At 41.7% G+C, this 23,093-nt stretch overlaps 1 protein-coding gene and 1 long non-coding RNA gene across 8 annotated transcripts in view; one reads left to right on the forward strand and one right to left on the reverse strand.

Moving 5' to 3' along the window:
• MTM1 (myotubularin 1) overlaps positions 1-7,441 on the forward strand; it is a 101,494-nt gene extending 94,053 nt beyond the window's left edge. For 4 of the 7 annotated variants that reach the window (XM_045383190.3, XM_015443999.3, XM_005594809.4 and 1 more), the window contains one exon: positions 5,725-7,441. In XM_045383190.3, the coding sequence (XP_045239125.1) occupies positions 5,725-5,892 (168 nt within the window). In that variant the 3' untranslated portion in view covers positions 5,893-7,441. The remainder of the gene's footprint in view (positions 1-5,724) is intronic. The other 3 variants (XM_074028905.1, XM_074028904.1, XM_005594811.4) reach the window with 1 other exon arrangement.
• LOC123570841 (uncharacterized) overlaps positions 1-23,093 on the reverse strand; it is a 39,906-nt gene that overhangs the window by 12,909 nt on the left and 3,904 nt on the right. Inside the window, exons 2-3 of the long non-coding RNA XR_006695054.3 lie at positions 1,684-1,774; positions 897-1,012 (exon numbers count right to left, since the gene is read on the reverse strand). This is a non-coding gene — a long non-coding RNA (uncharacterized lncRNA). The remainder of the gene's footprint in view (positions 1-896; positions 1,013-1,683; positions 1,775-23,093) is intronic.

Genomic DNA, 23,093 nt, shown 5'->3' on the forward strand with positions numbered 1-23,093 from the left:
GTGTGCTTTTAAAAGCAAAAGCCACCAACCCTTGCTGTGACATAAAAACTCAGCAGAGTTTATGGAAAGACCAATGCTTACATTTGAAAAGCTATCAATAAGCAGATCTGGTGCTTTTATTTAATACGAGGAAATTACTCATGTCAAAAGCATAGTCACATTACAAACCTGAGTAGGAATTTCAGCTGCCAGTGAGCATCATAGGGTACTCTAGGAACCACTGCATTACATGTAGCTGTTAATCAGGGTTACACTGGATGTATTGAAATTTTGTTTAGTGGTAACTGAAGGATGAGATTCAGGACAAATATTAGCAGGCTGACCTGTGTGGCATTTGTTTCAGTCATTTTTGATAGAAAAATTAAAAGGGATCTGAATATGAAAATTGTTTGAAGCCTAAAATACTTCCATAATGAGCTGATTGCCTGTCTTCTTTTCCATGCCATGCCAAGCTGGGACATACTTTATAATTCATTTCCCAAGTGAGAAGTTGAGGTGTAATATTTTGTCACTTGGCTTGAAGTTTTCATTTCTTGTTGTTTGTCTTTGTATTCTATCACAAATGGACTCTTCTTTTATCTCCTCTAAGTGGTTTGTGTTTGTCTGTAGCCCAATAACTTCTACATATTTTATACCCATTACTTGACTGAATTATCTTTTTATTTCTAACAGTTTTTCTGTGTACTCTCTTCAGTTTTCCAATGATACAGTCATGCCATCTGCAAAAATTACTGTTACCTGATTTCTTTTTCTTATCTAATTGCACATGCTCATTGTAATGCTCAAGCTGATTCTAAATTCTAATATTCATATTTCAAAGGGAGGTTTTAAAAATAGCCACAATTTTGGGGGAGAATATCAAGGAAGAACCTGCCCTGCTATATAGCAAGACTTACTTGGAACAGAGTAGAGCCCAGAAACAGACCTGCATCGATGTGGAGACTTGGAATAGTAAGAAGGTGGTGATGTAACACATCCCTATGAGTGGAATGTTCAGTAAACGGTGCTGGGACTGGAAATAAAAGTTAACATGTGAAAACAGAACTGCTAACGTTTCCCCCAAAACCTCTTCCCCCTGCCATCTTCCCCATTTCAGTTCGTGGTAGCTTCAGCCTAGTTGCCCTGGCCAGGAACCTTAGAGTCATCCTTCACACCTTTCTCTCCCACACCCCATGTCCAATCTGTCAGGAGAGCTTGTTGGGCTCTGCCTTCAAAACACATGTAGAGTCCGAGCACTTCTCACTGAGCCCCCACCACCACGCTGGTGTGTGTTGCCTGCCCTCTCCCGTGTGTGGCAGCAATGGCCTTCTAGCTGGACCCCCTGATGCTACCTTTACTTCTTTCTGCTCTTCTCAACATGGCAGCCAAAGCAGATCATGCCACTCAGCTGCTGGAAACTGGCCAGGTAGCTGCTCACCTCACCCAGAGTCCAGGCACAAGTCCTTACGATGGCCTCTTAAGCCTCGTGTGACCTCCACCCCACCCCTTACCTCTGTGACCTCCTGGCATCCTCACCAACAACTCTTTCTCACATGCTCAGCTTCAGCCAGACGCCTCTGCTCTTGCTCAGACACTCAGGTATCCACTTGATGCCCTCCTTCATCTCCCTTAAGTCTTTGCCCAAAAGTTACCTCTTCAGTGCAGCTCACTCCAACCATCCAGTTTAGAGTGGAATCCTCTTACCCTGCTCTAGTCTTCTGTAGAATTGATCACCTTCAAACATTCTGTGAAACTCCCAGGATGGTTAGGTTCGTCGTTTGTCCGTCTCCCCCTGCTAGAAGATAAAGGCCATAAAAATAGTCATTTGGGCCTCCTTTGTTCACTGGTGGATCCTGAGCACCTAGAACAGTGTCTGGCCCTCAGTTGAATTTTAAGAGAAAAATGGACAAAGGATATTAGCAAGCATCCCACAGCACTTACTGGGTGTTAGGCATTCTGCCAAGCATTTTTGAAAAACTTCCCACTGCCAGGTCACACCCTAAAAGTCACAGTGATCATAGGGAGAATGGGATTAAGAGACTTCTGCAATCCTATGGGGCTTTGTAACTGGAGCACTAATGGAAGCACCAGTCCCAGTAGAAATGTGGGCACAGTTCCATCTCTGCTGCATTTGTACCTGGCTTTAGCTGATTCACACCTTGGCTGCCTGTAGTGGGTAGAATGGTGTGTCCCCCAAAAGACAGCGACCCAGAACCTGTGAATGTGACCATATTTGGGAAAAAGATCTTTGCAGTTGTAATTAAGTTTAGGATCTCAAGATGAGATCATCCTAGATTTAGGGTGGGTGAGCCCTAAATCCAATGACAGATGTCCTCAAAAGAGAAAGGAGGGGAAGATTTGAGACCCAGACATAGAGGAGAGAAGGCCATGTGAAAACAGGCAGAGATTGCAGCGATGCTGCCATAAGCCAAGGAACACCTGGAGCCACTAGAAGCTGGAAGAGGTGAGAAAGAATTCTCCCCTAAAGCCTCCAGAGGGTGCATGGCCCTGCTGACGTCCTAATTTGGGGCATCTGCCCTGCAGAACCATCAGAGAATAAATTTCTGTTGTTTTAAAAGCCACCCAACTTTGTGTTAATTTTTTAGGGCAACCTCATGGCTCATGCTCCCTTCTCTGGGATACAGGTTCTAGAAAGTGTCTGCTTCTAATAGAGACCATTCTCCTGAACATTAAAAATTGGATCCAGACCAGATACAGTGGCTCACATCTGTAATCTCTGCACTTTGGGAGGCTAAGGCAGGAGGATCACCTGAGCCCAGAAATTCAACACCAGCCTAAGCAACATAGTGAGACCCCCTGCCCCATCTCTACAAAAAAAAAAAAAAAAAAAAAAAAAAGTTTTAAGTAGCCGGGCGTGGCAGTGCATGCTTGTAGTCCTAGCTACTTGGCCGGCTGAGGCAGGAAGATCGCCTGAGCCCAGGAGTTCAAGGTTACAGTGTTCAAGGTTTTGCTGAGCTATGATTGCACTGCACTCCAGCCTGGCAACAAAGTGAGACCCTGTCTCTTAAAAAAAAAAAAAAAAAAATTAACTGCAGCATTCTTCATCAGTGTATTGTCTTCACAGCTTCCTTGTTGGTGCTCACAGCTTCAGCAAATAGTTCAACATAGTAGAAAGCAGGATGGTTCTGGAAACCACTATATGTGGAAGGCACTTCTGTTAGATGTTCAGCTTTTTTCTTTTTTTTTTTCTTTTTTTCCTTCAAAAAAAAAGGGGGTGGTGGATACATGTGCAGAACGTGCAGGTTTGTTACATAGATATACGTGTGCCATGGTGGTTTGCTGCACCTGTTGATCCATCCTGAGTTCCCTCCCCTCACCCCCCACTCCCCAACAGGCCCTGGTGTGTGTGTTCCCCTCTCTGTGTCCATGTGTTCTCAATGTTCAGCTCCCACTTATGAGGGAGAACATGCAGTGTTTAGTTTTCTGTTGCTGTGTTAGTTTGCTGAGGATGATGGCTTCCAGTTCATCCACGTCCCTGCAAAGGACATGATCTCATTCCTTTTTATGGCTGCATAGTATTCCATGGTGTGTGTGTACTACATTTTCTTTATCCAGTCTATCATTGATGGACATTTGGGTTGGTTCTATGTCTTTGCTATTGTAAATAGTGCTGCAATAAACATGTGTGCATGTGTCTTTATAGTAGAATGATTTATATTCCTCTGGGTATAATGGGATTGCTGGGTCTAATGGTATTTCTGGTTCTAGATCCTTGAAGAATCGCCACACTGCCTTCCACAATGGTTGAACTAATTTACACTCCCACCAACAGTGTAAAAGTGTTCTATTTCTCCACAGCCTTGCCAGCATCTATCATTTCCTGACTTTTTAATAATCGCCATTCTGACTGGCATGAGATGGTATCTCATTGTGGTTTTGATTTGCGTTTCTCTGATGATCAGTGATGATGAGCTTTTTTTCATATCTTTGTTGGCCACATGTATGTCTTCTTTTGAGAAGTGTCTGTTCATATCCTTTGCCTACTTTCTGATGGGGTTGTTTATCTTTTTTTGTTGTTGTTGTAAATTTGTTTAAGTTCCTTGTAAATTCTGGATATTAGACCTTTGTCAGATGGGTAGATTGCAAAAATTTTCTCTTATTCTATAGATTGCCTCTTCACTTCGATGCTAGTTTCTTTTGCTGTGCAGAAGCTCTTTAGTTTAATTAGATCCCATTTGTCCATTTTGGCTTTTGTTGCAATTGCGTTTGGTGTTTTTGTCATGAAGTCTTTCCCCATGCCTATGTCCTGAATGGTATTGCCTAGGTTTTCTTCTAGGGTTTCCATGGTTTAGGGTTTTACATTAAGGTCTTCATATATTGCTTAAGCTTTCTAGAAAGTGCTTGCCCCTGATCCCTTCAAAACAGTAACTTTCTGGAGTACTGTTCTGTTGTATATCTTGACCTGGGTGTGATAACTTAAGTGTGTATGTATGTCAAGATTCACTGAGCTGAACATCTGAAGATTTTGCACTGTGCGTGGTTTATATCTCAGTACAAAACTTTTAAAACTTAACATGCTGGGAGAATCGCGTTATGCTCCAGCCTGACTTCTGCCTTTGTATCAACATCAATCCCTTGTTTACTCATCAAAGTAGTCACCATTGTAGCAAAAGATGCTATTAACTCACTTCACTCACACAACAATGCCATGTGAGGGCTATGCTGTTTTGATTCCCATTCTACAGATAGGGAAATGGAGGCACACAGAAGGTGAGGGGGCAAACCCAGCATTCACACCCAAGGCGGAGCATAGCAGAGCTGCTGTGGCTGTCAGCCATGTATTAAGATGGGCAACACGCACATGAAAAGATGTTCTAGCAGAGCAATACAAACAAAAACTACTGTGACATACCATGTTACAGCCCTCAAATTGGAAAAAATGATAATAATCGTATACTCCCAAGTTCTGGTGAGAATGCAGAACAATGAGAACTGCCAGGTATCACCAGCAGGAGCCTCTCTGCAGACAATTTGGCAGCATCCGGTGAGGTTGAAAAGACCATATTCTACTTCTCAGCAGTTCCACCCCTAGGAAAATTCCTTAGAGAAACACTCGCATATGTGCTTGAGGAGATGTGTACAAGGATACTCAGTACAGCATTGCACACACTACCGAAGAACCCTGGAAATCACTGATTACCCGTCAGCCTGGGAAGGGGTGGAGAAACTGGTTTATTCCTTCAATGCAACTTAACAAGGATGAAATTCAGAAAACATGTTGGGTCAAAATGTCAATTAATAAATACCAGATGGTACCAGTGATGTAAACTCTGATAAAATACAAAGTAATACTGTATTTTGTTGCTGGATACTCACAGGGAAAGTGTCACAAATCTGCACAAAAAGGAAGGTCACATGGCAACTTGAGAAGAGTTGTCCCTCAGAGTGAAAGAGAACAGCGGGCCTGGGACGGGCAACACGGGAGACTGGAGCTGTGTTTGGGCTGATAAATTTTAAAAGATGGTGACACGTGTGAGGAAATGTGTACATTAGGTATTTCTTGGTGAACAAATACTTAGTACTTGGGTGTTTAGTACTGTGTGTTGTACTTTCCTGTATGTGTCAATGAGGCAGTAGTTAAGGAAAGTATGTATTATGTTAAACTTTGAGTTTACATAATACCTACTTATTTACAAAGCAGCAGTCGCAGCAGATGGGTGGAACAGGTGAGTTCTCGTGACATGCCTGGCGTAAAGTGTAACTCAAGTCTCTGGTTCTCTCCAGCAGCCGAATCCAGTGGAGCAGCGTTACATGGAACTCTTAGCCTTGCGCGATGAATACATAAAGCGGCTTGAGGAACTGCAGCTCGCCAACTCTGCCAAGCTTTCTGATCCCCCAACTTCACCTTCCAGTCCTTCGCAAATGATGCCCCATGTGCAAACTCACTTCTGAGGGGGGCCCTGGCAGTGCATTAGAGCTCGAAATAAAGGCGATAGCTGACTTTCATTTGGGGCATTTGTAAAAAGTAGATTAAAATATTTGCCTCCATGTAGAACTTGAACTAACATAACGTTAAACTCTTGAATATGTGCCTTCTAGAATACATATTACAAGAAAACTACAGGGTCCACACGGCAATCAGAAGAAGGGAGCTGAGATGAGGTTTTGGAAAACGCTGACACCTTTAAAAAACAGTTTTTGAAAGACAAAATTGAGATTTAATTTACCTCTTGAGAAATACTATATATACAATATATATTTTGTGGGCTTAATTGAAACAACATTATTTTAAAATCAAAGGGAAATATGTTCATGAAATGCATTTTCCTGAAGCTGCTTAACAGTTGCTTTGGATTATTTAATATGAATCCAAATGTGAAAGATGCATGTTACTGCCAAAACCAAATTGAGCTCAGCTTCTTAGGCATTACCCAAAAGCAAGGTGTTTAAGTAATTGCCAACTTTTCTACCGTCATAAGTGGTGACTTAAGGAGAAATAGCTGTATAGATGAGTTTTTCATTATTTGGAAATTTAGGGGTAGAAAATGTTTTCCCCTAATTTTCCAGAGAAGCCTATTTTTATATTTTTAAAAAACTGACAGGGCCCAGTTAAATATGATTTGCTTTTTTTTTAATTTGCCAGTTTTATTTTCTAAATCCTTTCATGAGCTTGCCTAAAATTCGGAATGGTTTTCGGGTTGTGGCAGACCCCAAAGAGAGCACTGTCCAAGGATGTTGGGAGCATCCTGCTGCTTAGGGGAATGTTTTCACAAATGTTGCTCTAGTCAATCCAGCTCATCTGCCAAAATGTAGGGCTACCGTCTTGGATGCATGAGCTATTGCTAGAGCATCATCCTTAGAAATCAGTGCCCCAGATGTACATGTGTTGAGCGTATTCTTGAAAGTATTGTGTTTATGCATTTCAATTTCAATGGTGTTGGCTTCCCCTCCCCACCCTACGCGTGCATAAAAACTGGTTCTACAAATTTTTACTTGAAGTACCAGGCAGTTTGCTTTTTCAGGTTGTTTTGTTTTATAGTATTAAGTGAAATTTTAAATGCACAGTTCTATTTGCTATCTGAACTAATTCATTTATTAAGTATATTTGTAAAAGCTAAGGCTCGAGTTAAAACAATTAAGTGTTTTACAATGATTTGTAAAGGACTATTTATAACTAATATGGTTTTGTTTTCAGTGAATTAAGAAAGATTAAATATATCTTTGTAAATTATTTTACGTCATAGTTTAATTGGTCTACCAAGTAAGACATCTCAAATACAGTAGTATAATGTATGAATTTTGTAAGTATAAGAAATTTTATTAGACATTCTCTTACTTTTTGTAAATGCTGTAAATATTTCATAAATTAACAAAGTTTCACTCCATAAAAAGAAAGCTAATACTAATGGCCTGAAAGATTTTGTGAAATTTCATGAAAACTTTTTAATGGCAATAATGACTAAAGACCTGCTGTAATAAATGTATTAACTGAAACCTAAAACTATTTTCAGGGCTGTAAGTGTGTATGTGTTGGAAATGTGCATGGTGGCCATCTGATTTCTTTTCCTGGGTCTACTTCATGTACTTTTTATCTCACTGGCAACCTTGCAGGGCTCTCCCAAAATTTCAGCAAGATTGGGCATTTAAGTGCATTAACAATGCAGATTTTAAGAGTTACAACTGTCTAGGAGGATGGCTTTTGCAAAAGTGAACACGCAAAACTTCAGGCTCTGAATAGGGAACACAGCAGTTGATAGTAAGGGATGTTAGTTGATGTCTCGTTAGGTAAGAATTTTTAAAATTCTTCAAACAATATTGCCAGTTGGAAATTATGTTGTTTACATATGTACATTCTAAGAATGCTGAATAGTTATAGCAGTAAACTAAAACTGACCATTTTTTGACAATCAGAATAGATCACGTCCAACAGAGCTTAAAGAAAAATCAGAATAGGACTCTTAAATGACTAAGTGTATCTTTCATAACGATGAGTATTTGAAGTACTTTGTGAAGTCCTTCCTCAGACATTGCCGCATTGAACCCTCACTAGGACCTTATGAGCTAGGTGGCATTCTGTTACCCCTATTTTTCGACTGAGTAGAATGCCATTGTTCCAGGCGTTCACTGACATGGCCCACGTCCTACAGCACCACCACAGGTTCATACTGATGTTAGCCTGAAGTCTACATTTGAGTTCCCACTGAATGGCCTGAGCTCTGCCTTTTGGAATGAAATTGAAGAACCTCTCTTCCTGGGACAACTCTTCAAATAATTCAGAAACATATATTTTTGATAATAGGTTTCATTTCTAAATATAGTCATAGCACTTTCTGACCTGTTTTTGATAGTGCAGCAAAGCTTATCCTTTTGCTTTTTTGGAAGGAATAATACTCAAAAAGTCTCAGAATAAGCTGAGTAGTATTTTATCACTTGCATAATGCAGATCTGTGGTGTCATTCAGACAACTCTTGTGGCATTTGGGTACATTAGGCAAAAGCAGGACTGTCTAAATGGAAAATTCTTAATGTGGGAATTTATTAAAGAGTGTATACTCCTGTTACTGGAGGATGCACCCACTGGTGGCCATTAAAGCAAAAGAGGGGACACCCGAGAGAAATGGGAAATGTATGCAGTGCGCACCCCACAAGCAAGAATAATAGCACACTTGCAGAAAAGCATTACATGGTTGAACTACATTTCAGTTGAATTTTTTAGGTTTACAGAACCACTAAAAGTATGAAGCTGGAATACCAATATTTGAAGTAGTCTGACATGCCAAACTGATTGGTAGATTTATAAGTTAAGGGATTGTTACTGAGGTCTTCCTTCCATATTGAACATACTTGGAAGAGGAAAGAGGAGTAAAATGCAGGATTTTCACTTTCTTATGAGGCTTAGATTCAGACATGGATTAGTTCTTATTTGCAATTTCTCCTTTAAAATCAAAGATGATAACGTATTTCAAACACATAAAGTGGCTCAATGCTTAGACACGACCATTAAGGCTTAGCAGTTTGTTTCTCTGGCTTTTGAGAGCACTGCTTATTTGTTTCCAGCCGTTCTGAAATTGTTTCACAGTGGCTTCCATGTACATTATAAAAGTTGCTTACATTTCATGAACTCTGTATCACAAAGCTATGTTAGAACCCTGGATGGGATGTGTGGAAACCAGGGTTCTCATCGGCACCAGCAGTGACTTTTCCTGAAGGAAAGGTGTGAGTGAAGTCCTCGCTCCCAGATGCTACCGATATGGAGGAGGCCTCGGCCTCCATCTGCTCAGTGAGGGTGTGGGCTGCACGTTCTCAAAGTTTCCTTACAACTCACACAGCCCTTCTCAGAAATGCAGTGTTAATGACATTTGATTCACCTTTTTAATTTTTTAAAATTTACAACTGACACGTTGTAATTGTATGTACTTACGAGGTAAAATGCGATGTTTCAATGTATGTATATAAGCCAGGAGCAGAAAAACAAACACTGTATGGCTTCACTTACATGTGGAATCTTAAAAAGTTGATCTCATAGTAACAGAGAATAAAATGGTTGCCAGAGACTGAGGAGGGTAGTGGGGAAGAGGGTACCAGGAGAAGTTGGTCAATGGGTGCCAAGTTACAGTTAGAGAAGAATAAGTTTTGGTGTTCTCAAAAATGCATTTTTATCACTCATGCATGTAAAATATTTATCACACAAGATGACATTTGCCTCATATGAGTTTCCTGTTTCTGCTGTAAGAAACCCTCACAAACTTAGTGATTTATTATCTTACAACAAATGTATTAAAATTCTAGAGGTCAGAAGTCTGAAATGGGTCTCACGGTTAAAATCAAGATGTTGGCAAGGCTGCATTCCTTCTGGAAGCTCTAGGGAAGAATTATTTTCCTTGCTTTTCCAGCTTCTCGTGGCCACCTGCATTCCTTGATGCCACGACCCCTTCCTCCATCTCTAAAGCCAGCAGCAGAACATCTTCAAGTCTCTGACTCCCTTTTTGCCTCCCTTTTTGACTTTTAAGGACCCTTGTGATTACATTGGGCCCATCTGTACAGCCTAGGATAATCTGCCTGTCTCAGGGTCAGCTAACTGGCAATCTTAATTCCTTCTTGTCTTGTAACATATTCACGGGTTCTGGGGATTGGGCTGTGGGCAACTTGTGTGTGGGGGTGCATTATGGTGCCTACCACACCTCAGTTCCTTTAGCTTCGGATGGTCAGGGTATGCAAGGTGAGAAATCAGACACTGCTAGGCTTTCCTATTACAAGCTACGCAATTATAATTAGGTAAATGACTAGTTCATTTCCTTATATCTCAGACAAAATTTACACTTACAGTTGCCTTCAGTTTTATTCTCTATTTCTATTGTTGCTTCTATCCAAAGCCCCAGACCATGTACTTCAACTCCCTTCGTCTCTAAATGGAAGAAAGGGAGCTATCAATTTGGGCCATATGTGCCAAACACTGTACTATTTAGCCTCCCCATAACCTTATACAATTGATCATAATTTTTTGGTCGTTTTACAAATGAGAGAGGCTCAGAGCCAGAAGTATTTTTTATTTAAAGTAAGATCACTTCAACAAATATTTTCTATTATAACACAGACCCGTGCCAGCTGTTGAAATACAAATAAAGAAAACAGTAGGCTCCTTCAAGGAGCATCTGGCTTAGTGGGAAGACAATCCAGTTAACCAGTAATTTCCAAGCAGGGTGCTGCCTGCAAGGATAGAGACAGATGGCAGACTTCTGGGCCAGTATAGGGAACTAGGGAGGAACTTCTTGGCAATATTGTCAGAACTGAGCCTTGGAAGCTAAGTAGACATGCAAGGCTGGTTTAACATATAAACATATAAATCAATGTAATATACCACATTAACACGATGAAAGATAAAAACCATAAAATCAACTCAATTGATGCGGAAAACCATTTCACAAAGTTTAGCATCCTTTCTTTTATGATAAAAACTCTTAATAGTTTATACTTTAAAAGTTCGTCAACATCATAAAAGCCAGTTATGAAAAACCCACAGCTAACATAATCAATGGGGAACAACCATTGAGGATTGCTGAGGATTGCTCCCTCAGGGCCTTATACATCTCCTACTATTGCACTTGCCATACTTTGTTGAAATTATGTGTTGAATGTCTTTCTTCGTCACTGCACTCTAAGCTGCCTTGTTCTTAGCTATAATGCCCAATAGGGTGCCTGGCACAAGGTAGGTGCAAAATATATATATTTATTTGAATGCATGAATTGGTGAGTGAATGAACGAAGGGTACACAAGAGTGGGATTCTCTTTCTAGAGGGTTTGCTATAAAGAAAGGAGAGAGATTGGATAATAACTGTTGAGAAATGAGACAGACAGAATGGGCTTTTGAAAGGAAGAGACTTTCATGGGATCATACATCAGGAGGAAGAAGCCAGTGGCAAATGAGAGATTGCATAGAGAAGAGGGAGCTGTTACTTGATTGAACAAGGCCTCAGAGTGGGGATGAGCCCAAGGACACAGACAGAGTGGAATTTGCTTTGCGCAACAGAAAGGACTCCTCTTCCTCAGCAACTAGAGGAGTGTGGGTGCAGATGAAGAAACACTGATGGAGGGAATAATGGTTCCTCAAAGATGTCCATGTCCTCATCTCCAGAACCTGTGAATATGTGAGGTTACATAGCAACGGGGAATTAAGGTAGCAGATAGAGTTAAGGTTGCAATACTAGCTGACCCTTATATGAGGAGATCGTCCTGGATTATTGAGGTGGACCCAATGTCATTACAAGGCTCTTTAAAAGTGGAAGCTGGAGGTGGAAGAGACATAAGAGTCATAGCCATGCCATGAGAGAAAGACGACTGGCCATGCTGGCTCTGAAGATGGAGCAAGGGGCCAGGAGCCAAGGACTGCACAGCCTCTAGAAGCTGGAAAAGACAGGGAACAGATTTTTCTCTAAAGCATCCAGAAGGAACACAGCCCTGCCCACACCTCGAGTTTAGCCCATGAGACCTGGGTTGGACTTTCATCTCCAGAAATAATAAATTATTATTAATATGACATTAATAATAATTAGTGAGATAATAAATGTATGTTGTTTAAGCCACTAAGCTTGGGTGATCTGTTACAGCAACCATAGGGTATGAATTCAAGGGGGATAGGGAATTTGAGGGAGTTCATGCCTGATTACCTCAATGTTCTTACACACTCCCACTATACCCACGATAGCAGAAGCCTGTAAGGAAAATTGCTTGGCCCAGAGCAGAGGAGAGGGAAGAAGATTCAAATGTCCCTGAGAAGTGGTGCTCACTAGCAGGCTTTCCAGTATAGTTCAAATTCACTTCACCTCAGTAGTTCAAAAATCCTCAGGCACCAGTCTTGTGGTGCCCCCAGGTGCTTGGTGGAAGCAAATGCTCTATGGAGGAACACACCTTTATCGCAGGCCTCTAAGAATTCTCGCAAATCATTTTTCAAAGAAAATGAACATCTCCCAGTGAAAAATAGCAGACAGAAAGTCTTCAGCGAACATCAATAGAAACAAAAGAGCAGAAAAAGACTTGTAAGACTTCAGATTATTCAAATTATCAGACACAAGCAGTCATTCTGCTGGAGTTGGCTTATATAGGTTTGTCAGAGACAACTGTGAGCATCTCTTCCCAATTCTGTATTCAGTGATGTCAAGGTGGTACTTTGAAATTGGCCAAGCTGGGAAGAGTTACGCCACAGAAATGAGCAAATGCTACAAATGAAGGCTTTGTCTTTCTTCAGAGAGCTGATAATTAAAAATGTACTAGAACATTGCTGGAGGCAGGTTAGAAAAATGAATATGAAAATTATCTTTAAAGAAATAAAATCTAGGTGATCTTGAGTTTGACAATGAGTGTTTAGATATAAAGCTGAAGCACAATCTCTGAAAGAAAAAATTAACAAAATGGGCCACATTAAAATTTAAAACTTCCATGAAACATACTTAAGAGAATGACGAGACAAGCTGCAGATTGAGAAGAAATCTTTGCAAAACACATATTCGATAAGGACTGTTATCTAAAATATAAAAAGAACTCTTAAAACTCAACAATAAACACAATACATTTAAAAAATGGCCAAAAGACTAACAGACACCTCACCAAGGAAGATCTACAGATGGCAAATAAGCATATGACAACATGCTCCACATCATATGTCATCAGGGAAATGCAAATTAAGACAGCAATGAGATACCACTACACACCTATTAGAATGGCCAAATCCAAAGCACCAACAACATGAAATACTGGTGAGAATGTGGAGCAACAGAAATTCCCATTCATTGCTGGTGGCAATGTAAAATGACACAGACACTTTGGAAGACAGTTTAGTTTCTCACAAAGCTAAACAAAGTCTTACCATATGACCCAGCAACCATGCTCCTTGGCATTTATCCAGATGAACTGAAAACTTATGTCCAGGCAAATCCTTCACACAAACGTTTCCAGCAGTTGCCCCATGTTTGTCACATAGTTGCCGCAGTTGGTAGCAGTGAAAATGTTCTTCAACAGGTGAATGGGTAAACAAAACTATGGTACATTCAGACAATGAAATGTTATTCAGCACTAAAAAGAAATGAGCCTATCAAGCCATTAAAACACATGGAGGAACCTTAAGTGCATATTGCTAAGTGAAAGAAGTCAATCTGAAAAGGCTATATACCGTATGACTCCAACTATGTGACATTCTGGAAAAGGCAAAACTGTAGAGACAGTAAAAAGACCAGTGGTTGCCAGGGGTTCAGGGAGAGGAAGGGAAGAAAAGAGGGAGGGATGAGTATGTGGAGCACAGGGGATTTTTAGAGCACTGAAACCAGAAACCATTTTTTATGATACTATAATGGCGGATACATGTCATTACCATGTATTTGTCAAAACCCACAGAATGTACAACACAAAGAATGAACCCTAATGTAAACAGTGGACTTGAGTTAATAATAATGTGTCAATATTGGGTCATCAATTGTAACTCGTGTACCACATTAATGCAAGATGTTGATAATAAGGAAACTAGGATGGGGGGTGGGGCGTGCTGTGAGAGGGTATATGGGAACTCTCTATAATTTCCACTCAATTTTTCTGAAACCTAAAACTACATAAAGGTCTATTTTTTTTTTAAAGGCACCCCAGGTAATTTTGTGCAGCTGGTCCAGTGCCAAGTGTTTAGAAATGACTATTTCAGGCAATACCTACATATTGGTCAAATTGCATCCTTAAGTAGATGTCATTGAAAGAATTAATCACTGATTACAGAATTAGCTCCTTTTGGAAAGGTTTGTTGTATTGATTGATACTTTGGACAGAAATAGGCGTAAATGTAGGGATTTCTTTCTTTGGCCCTACACCTGTAGAAGCAGTGCCTGGTAGGATCTTGTAGGGGGAATTCAATCATCAAGTGGGACGTGGATTGGAAATAGGAAGACATTAGATTAGCGTTTCTTTCAACCCAGTAAGTCTGTGAGTCTCTACACCACTTATCAATGCATTCTCAGCTCCAAAGCCATCCTCCTTTAACTGCTCTGTGATAATGGAGATGGGCTTTGTAAATATTTACCAGCTGGCAAAATGTAAATCCTTGTCAGTAGAGGGCGCTAGAGAGAGAGAGAGAGACCAGAGGAGGAAAAAGCTTTATCTTCCAGATTCTGGGGTGCCTCATCTTTTTGCCTCCTCCGGAGCACAGCTTTCTTTCTCTGGTGCTGGGCTCCTATGCACATGCTTTCTTTTGTGCTAGGCCCATGCATGTATTATCCTAAAGAAAACTACGTCAAAGCATTTAATAATCAAACTCCCAAAGGTCAAACATAAAGAAAGAATCCTAAAAGCAGCAAGAGAATAGAAACAAATAACATACAATGGGGCCCAAATATGTCTAGCAGCAGACTCTTCAGCGCAAACCTTACAGGCCACGAGAGCATGGCATAGCGTATTTAAAGTGCTAAAGGAAGAAAACTTTTATGCTAGAATAGAATATCCAGCGAAAATATCCTTTAAGCATGAAGGAGAAATAAAGATCTTCCCAGACAAACAAAAGCTGAGGGATTTCATGAACACCAGACCTGTCCTATAAGAAATGCTAAAGGGAGTTCTTCAATCTGAGAGAAAAAGGATATTAATGAGCAATAAGGAATTATCTGAAGGTACAAAACTTACTGGTAATAGCACAAAGGAAAACACAGAATATTATAAGACTGTGTGGTGTGTAAAACACTCTTAAGTAGAAAGACTAAACAAAGAATGAATCAAAAATAATAACTGCAACTTTTCAAGACATAGACAATGCAATAAGGCAAAGAGAAACAATAGTAAGTTTAAAAACAGGCAGATAAAGTTAAAATGTAGAGTTGTTATTAGTTCTCTTTTTGCTTATTTATTTGTTTATGCAATCAGTGCTAAGTTCTCATCAGCTTAAAATAAAGGATTATAAGATAGCATTTGCAAGCCTCATGGTAACCTCAAACGTAAAAATATACAACAAATACACAAAATGTCAAAAGCAAGAAATTAAATCATACCACCAGAGAAAATCACCTTCACTTAAAGGAAAGAAGGAAGAAAGACAGGAAAGAAGGAAGAAAACACCACAAAACAAACAGCAAACAAATTACCAAATGGCAGGAGTGGTCCTCACTTATCAATAATAACATTGAACGCAAATGGACTAAACTCTGTAATCGAAAGGCACAGAGTGACTGAATGGATGAAAAAACAAGACCCTATAAGAAACTATTGCTTACAAGAAACACACTTCACCTATAAAGATACACAAAGATGAGGCCGGGCGCGGTGGCTCACGCCTGTAATCCCAGCACTTTGGGAGGCCAAGGCGGGCGGATCACGAGGTCAGGAGATCGAGACCATCCTGGCTAACACAGTGAAACCCCGTCTCTACTAAAAAATATACAAAAAATTAGCCAGGCGTGGTGGCAGACGCCTGCAGTCCCAGCTACTCAGGAGGCTGAGGCAGGAGAATGGCGTGAACCCGGGAGGCGGAGCTTGCAGTGAGCCGAGATCCGGCCACTGCACTCCAGCCTGGGCGACAGAGCGAGACTCCGTCTCAAAAAAAAAAAAAAAAAGATGTACAAAGATTGAAAATAAAGAATGGAAAATATAGTCCATGCTCCTGCTTCTCCAATGGACTCAAAATCTCATCCAAGAAAAGCATTTTAGAATATCTTTCTCATTCCTAAATAAGCACATCTGCACACCTCTCCTAAGTAAGACCTGATGGTTACTGTCTACAAATTTCAGCCTCTAATTACATCAAGTCAATTACTATGCTATTTCAGACTTGGAGAAAAGGATAATCCATATATAATATCTGATGTTTTAACTTATATTTGAATGTGAATATCTCTAGCATTTGAAAAATCCCTAACATTCAAACAAGAGTGTTCAAACTCTGCGCTGAAGGCCTTACAAAGCAGTCCAGCTTTGGAGTCCAGGTCTCCTGCTGCCCAGTCCACCCTAGGGCTGCAAAGCATCCCTGCCCGAGGCCAGACTGAGTTGACACCTGTCTGCATAGGTGGCAAAGAGATTGTGTGCTTTTCTCCCCACTTTTGGTGAGCCCCATGCGGTGGTGCTCAGGATGAAAAGGATCCCCCTAACTCCGGCTGACATCTACTTGCCAAGCAGGGCAATGGAAGGCTTCAACATTGGTTCTCAAAGATGGAGCCTCATGTACACAGTCCTTACTCGGCAGTCATATGTTATGGTCCTGACACACAACAATGGCAACAAGAACAATGGCAACAACAACAACAGTGGGGCTTGGTTTTGTTTTCATTTTACTGGTCCATGCAACTCAAAAGTCTGTGACTAGGTGGTCTGAACTCACTGTCTTTTTGCCCTCCCAGTCATTTCTGTCCCTTGGGAGTGCTCTCAGCAGAGTCCACACCACCTCCTTGCAGTCAAATCCAGGGAACACTTCTTTGCCCTGTCTTACCAGATGGCCCAGCAACACTTGACACTCTGGATCACTCCTTCCATCTTAGAACACTTGACTTTCTTGGCTCCCATGCCCCCTCTGTCCTGACTCTTTGCTTGTCTCTGGCAACCCCCTCGAGCTCTTCCCAGGCTGCTCTTCTTTCACCTGCCCTGTCAGTGCCAATGATCTAGTATGTCTCCTTGGCTCGCTTGTCTTCTCATTTTACATGTTTTCCCCAGGCAAATTTACACATTCTCATCAGGGCCAACTTCATGGGTGTTTTGACCTGTGCACTCACACAGGGCCCCATGCTTAGAAAGGCCCCATTCAATGCTTTCCTATCACCATCTGGAAATTTGTAATACTTTTGAACAAGATACCCTGCATTTTTCATTTTGCACTGGGCTCTACACATTACACAGCTAGCCAGTTCTGCTTCTCAAGGTTTTACACCTTTAGGCTGAAATCTGTAGCCCAGCCTTTCTCCTGTGCACCAGACCCACCTATCCAATCTTTCCTGGACATGTTACAGGCTCTTCCCCTTCAAATAGCTTCTCTTTCTTTTTTTTATTTTTTTATTTTTATTATTGTTTTTTAATCTCAGGGACTGGCATCACTTTCTACCCAGTCACCCAAGGTCAAGATTTATTCTGAAGACAATGTTCTTCCTTTGGCTTCATTGACAATCTCATCTTCCAGACTTCCTCCTATTTCTGACTCTTCTCCCTCCTTTGCAGACCACTATATCCCAGCTGCTTGCTCAAATGTGGCTGCCTTAAAGGAATTTATCTTGGAGAAATGTATGTGTTTACTGAGTGGGGCAAAAAGTGTGTCTCTGAAACATGCTTGCCAGGTTGAGGCAAGTGGAGTCTCTGGAGCTTTGAGAGTATGAGATCTCTGGACCGCAGTTTCTGTGTGAAGGCGAGCTTGACACTGCAGTGTAGAGCACCTGTCATAGACTGAGGATATAGGAATTTCAACATCAAAGAATGGTGGATGGTGGAGATGATGGGAGTGGTGAAGCAAAAGCCTCCCGAGGCACCCTTTAGCCTTGCCAATAATTGAACTTGTGGCTGAGAGCCTTCCGGATAACTTCTAAAGACAAAGTTAAGTCATCTGTGGTGTTTTTTTCTGTAGTTTATTGTTTTAGTCCATTTTCTGTTGCTTATAACAGAAGACCTGAAACTAGGTAATTTATAAAGAAAATAAATTTTTTCTTACAATTCTGGAGGCTGGGAAGTCAAAGGTCAGGGGGCCATATCCGGTGAGAGACTTCTTCCTGGTGGAAACACTGTTGCGTCCCAAGGCAGTGCAGGGCCTCATATGGTGAGGAAGCTAGGCGTACTTGCTCAGGCCTCTCTTCCTCTTCTTGTAAAGCCACCAGTTCCACTCCCATGATAATCCACTAACGCATTCATAAGGGCAGAGCCCTACTGATACAATCACCTTTTAAAAATCCAACCTTTCAGTATTGCCACCCTGGGGATTAAGTTTCCAACACATGAAATTTAGGGGACTCATTCAAATCGTATCACTTAGGAACCTGTGGTTTTAATAATCCCACTCATTAGCTGTACTGATTTGAAGTGTCATTGAGAATTGCTACTTCACAAAAGAACCTTTGGACACTGTCATGGTTAATTTTATGAGTCACCTTGGCTAGGCCATGGTGCCCAGTTGTTTGGTCAAACACCAGTCTAGATTCTCTCAGATGAGTGTCTTAGACCATTTTGTGCTGCTATAATAGGATACTACAGATTGGGTAATTTATAATGAATTGAAGTTTATTATTCTGAAGCCTGGGAAGTCCAAGACTGAGGGTCCTATATCTGGCAAGGGCCTTCATGCTGTGTCATTCTATGGCAGAAGGTAAAAGGGCAAGAGAGAAGCAAAAGGGGGCTAAATTCTTCCTTTTATAAGGAACCTACTCATATAATGGGAACCCACTCCCACAATAACAGCATTAATTCATTCACAACCTAAAGATTTCTTAAAGGTCCCACCTTCCAACACTGTTGCATTGGGGATTTAGTTTCCAACACATGCTTTTCGGGGGATACATTCAAACCATAGCAATGAGAGTAACATTTAAATCAGTAGACTGAGGCGAGGTGCAGTGGCTCATGCCTGTAATCCCAGCACTTTGGGAGGCCGAGGTAGGTGGATCACTTGAGGTTAGGAGTTCGAGACCAGACTGGCCAAAATGGTGAAACCCCATCTCTACTGAAAATACAAAAATTAGCTGGATGTGGTGGTGTGTGCCTGTAATCCCAGCTACTCGGGAGGCTGAGGCAGGAGGATTGCTTGAACCAGGGAGGCAGAGGTTGCAGTAAGCCAAAATAGTGTCACTGCACTTCAGCCTGGGTGACAGAGTGAGACTCCGTCTCAAAAAAATTAAAATTAAAATTAAAATTAAAAATGAAATAAATAAATAAATAGACTGAGTAAAGCAGATTATTCTCCATAATGTGCGTGGGCCTCATTCAGTTAGTGGAAGACCTTAAGAGAAAAGACTAAGGTCCCCTAAAGAGGAAGAAATTCTGCTCCAGACTGCATTCAGATTCAAGACTGCAACATCAACTTTTGCTGGAATTTCCAGCCTGTTGGTTTGCCCTGTAGATTTCAGACTTGCCAGCCCCCACAAACACATGAGCCAATTCCCTAAAATATCCAAGTCTATACACATACATATACATGTACACACATGCATCCTATTGTTTCTGTTTCTCTGGAGAACCATGACCTAGTGCTTCTGGTAGGCAGTCTTGTACCCCCAGTATGTCTATGCCCTAATCCCTAGAATCTGTGGAGAAGAGTTTTTTTGAACTGCCAAAAAAAAAAAAAAAAAAAAAAAGAATTTGTACATGTCATCCATGTGTCATCCAAGCTCACCCACAAAAATTGGATCGAAGTCCAGCTATTTTAAATTTTATTTAATTTTGGCTGAGTGCGGTGGCTCACGTCTGTAATCCTAGAACTTTGGGAGGCCAAGGCGGGTGGATCACCTGAGGTTGGGAGTTCGAGACCAGCCTGACCAACATGGAGAAACCCCGTCTCTCCTAAAAATACAAAATTAGCTGGACGTCGTGACGCACGCCTGTAATCCCAGCTACTCGGGAGGCTGAGGCAGTAGAATCGCTTGAACCTGGGAGGCGGAGGTCGCGATGAGCTGAGATCACACCATTGCACTCCAGTCTAGGCAACAAGAGCTAAACTCTGTCTCAAAAAAAGAAAAAAAGAAAAAGTTTTATGTAATTTTTTTATTGGGCGGCCTCTGAACCAGCATATGCTCAGAGAGACTGCCTTGTTTGCTTTTTGTTTTTGTTTTTTGTTTTGTTTTGTTTTGTTTTTGGAACGGAGTTTCTCTCTTGTTGCCTAGGCTGGAGTGCAATGGCACAATCTCGGCTCACCTCAACCTCCCCCTCCCAGGTTCAAGTGATTCTCCTGCCTCAGCCTCCCAAGTAGCTGGGATTATAGGCAGGCGCCACCACACCCGGCTAATTTTGTATTTTTAGTAGAGACAGGGTTTCTCCATGTTGGTCAGGCTGGTCTCAAACTCACGACCTCAGGTGATCCACCCACCTCGGCCTCCCAAAGTACTGGGATTACAGGCGTGAGCCACTGTGCCCAGCCGAGACTGCCTTTTTAAAAAATTTATTTTTATCAAAAGTCCTGCTCTTTTGAGCTGACACTACAAACCCTCCAAATGATGGGAACATTTCTCTGCAGTGCAGTCATATGTAGTTCCATTGAGGATTAGCTTTGCTCAGTCCTAGCAAAATTCCGTTTTTGAGAAATTTATTTTACAAGGGATGATCAGGTCCACTTTCATATGCTTAATTTGTTTTCCAGAAATGAAAGTGATGACCCCAACCATAGTTTCCAAATCGTGAAGCTGAAGGTTAAATAACAAAGAGTTCCTCTGTCCTCAAATTTTATGAAAAGTAGCCAACTTTTTATTACCTCTCCCTCCTGAGTTCCCTTCCAACTGTCTACTGGGCAACTCCACTTGGATACCCACAGGTACCTCCCAAGACTGCTATGCACTGTTGCACAGGTTGTGAAGTGCACAAGGGGGTCACATCTAAGGGGGACTGCTATGGTCTGAATGTCCCCCAATATTCACTTGTTGAAACTTAATCCCCATGGTGGTGGTGTTAAGAGTTGGGGCCTGTTGGGAAGTGATTAAGTCATGAGGGCTTGTCCTCATGAATGAGATTCAGTGACCTTATAAAAAGGCTTAACAGAAGGTGTTCACCCTTTTACCCTCTGCCATGTGAGGACACAGCGTTTCTCCTCTCTGAAGAATCTAGCAAGAAAGGCACCATTTTGAAAGCAGAGAGACCAGGCCCAGACCAGCGAGAGTTTTCATGTTTCCCATCCCAGCCTCCAGAACTGTGAGAAATAATTATTTATTGTTTCTAAATTACCCAGTCTGTGGTATTTTGTTATAGCAGCACAAACAGACTAAGACAGGGATCCTTCAGAATGAGGTCCACATAGATTTCTAGGTCTATTATGGCAGTTTCTTGGCATATGGCAGCCAAAGGTTGAGCTTTAACAAAATTGGTATACTATGACAATTTTATGATAACAGAAGTCCAGTGTTGTAAGGAAGGGGTTTCTTTTTTCTGACACACACAAAGGCAACATATGGGCTTGGACTTAGGGTGGGTCAAGCTCAACATGTCCAGAACCAATTCATCCTGGTCACTGACCTCTCCCACCTGCCTGTCATCCTGGATTCCTTATATCTGTGGCTGATATCTCCTTTACCCAGTTTTCCAAGTCTGAAACCTCAGTGCCAGGCGTGGTCCATGTTGGCATCTCCTTCCCTCCTCATTTCATGTCCAACAGTCCATCAGTCACTGAGTCCTGTCCAATGTTAGGGTTCATGCATCAGGTCTTCCTTGATTATGACAACTTCTTTTTTTTTTTTTTTTTTTTTTTTTGAGACGGAGTCTCACGCTGTTGCCCAGGCTGGAGTGCAGTGGCGCGATCTCGGCTCACTGCAAGCTCCGCCTCCCGGGTTCCCGCCATTCTCCTGCCTCAGCCTCCTGAGTAGCTGGGACTACAGGCGCCCGCCACCGCGCCCGGCTAGTTTTTTGTATCTTTAGTAGAGACGGGGTTTCACTGTGGTCTCGATCTCCTGACCTTGTGATCCGCCCGCCTCGGCCTCCCAAAGTGCTGGGATTACAGGCTTGAGCCACCGCGCCCGGCGATTATGACAACTTCTTAACTGACCTTCCCACAGCCACTCTTGCCCCTCCAATCCATCCTCCATCATGCAATCCTAGTGATCTTTCTGGAGTGGAAATATGATCACTTCACACTCCTTGTCACCTCTAACAGGGTTTCTCAAAGTGTGGTCCTCAAACCATGTATATCAGAATCACTTGAGGTGCTTTATCAAATGTGGATTCTTAGCACCTAACTACTAAATTTTCAGATTCTCTGTGGTGAAGCTCATTAATCTGCACATTAATGGATGTCCCAAGCCATTTTCATGTGTGTAATTTTGAAAACTACCACTTTCTACATAAACATGTCATAAACATGCATAAACATGCAGCATACTCATATACATTTCCCACTTCCCCAGCAGGGACTGCAGAGTGCAGCTGGGCATTCAAAGGAGGCCTTTCCTGTTTCCTGGTGAGCATCACCATGGGCCTGAGAAGTCACTCTTCACCTTGCCTCCCACCACACAACTCCTGTCCTCTTAGAGTGATTTCTAGGAATGCAGTATAGTCAACCCAGCAACTATGACTAGACCCCCATGTGGGCAGAAGGGGGTGGTAGGGCCTGTGTGTGTTCGGAGACAATTCACCATGACTATCTCAGGTTTCAGCATGGTCAAGGTTCTCTGAGGAAATACATTTACAGCCAAGTTAATAAAGTTGGTATGAGAAGACATTCCAACCCAGGGTGTAAATGTAAATCTCCACAAAGGACATTTGTTTACATTTGATCACTCATTCCAAGGTAAGGAGCAATCTCTCTCCCTGCAGGGGAGAATGGGCAGGTCAGTAGCAGCCAGAGTTTCCTGCCTTGGGGTTTTCTCTCCCGTGGTGTATCCCATTACATGTGCAGATACTATCTAGCCTCCTATTGGCCAAAGGCAGTTACAGGCCAGCCCCCGTTCAAAAGGAGGGGAAATAGATACCACCTGTTTTTGTTTTGTTTTTTGTTTTGTTATGTTTTGTTTTGTTTGAAACAGAGTCTCTCA

This window comes from Macaca fascicularis, chromosome X (assembly GCF_037993035.2).
Source record: "Macaca fascicularis isolate 582-1 chromosome X, T2T-MFA8v1.1".
Taxonomy (NCBI): domain Eukaryota; kingdom Metazoa; phylum Chordata; class Mammalia; order Primates; family Cercopithecidae; genus Macaca; species Macaca fascicularis.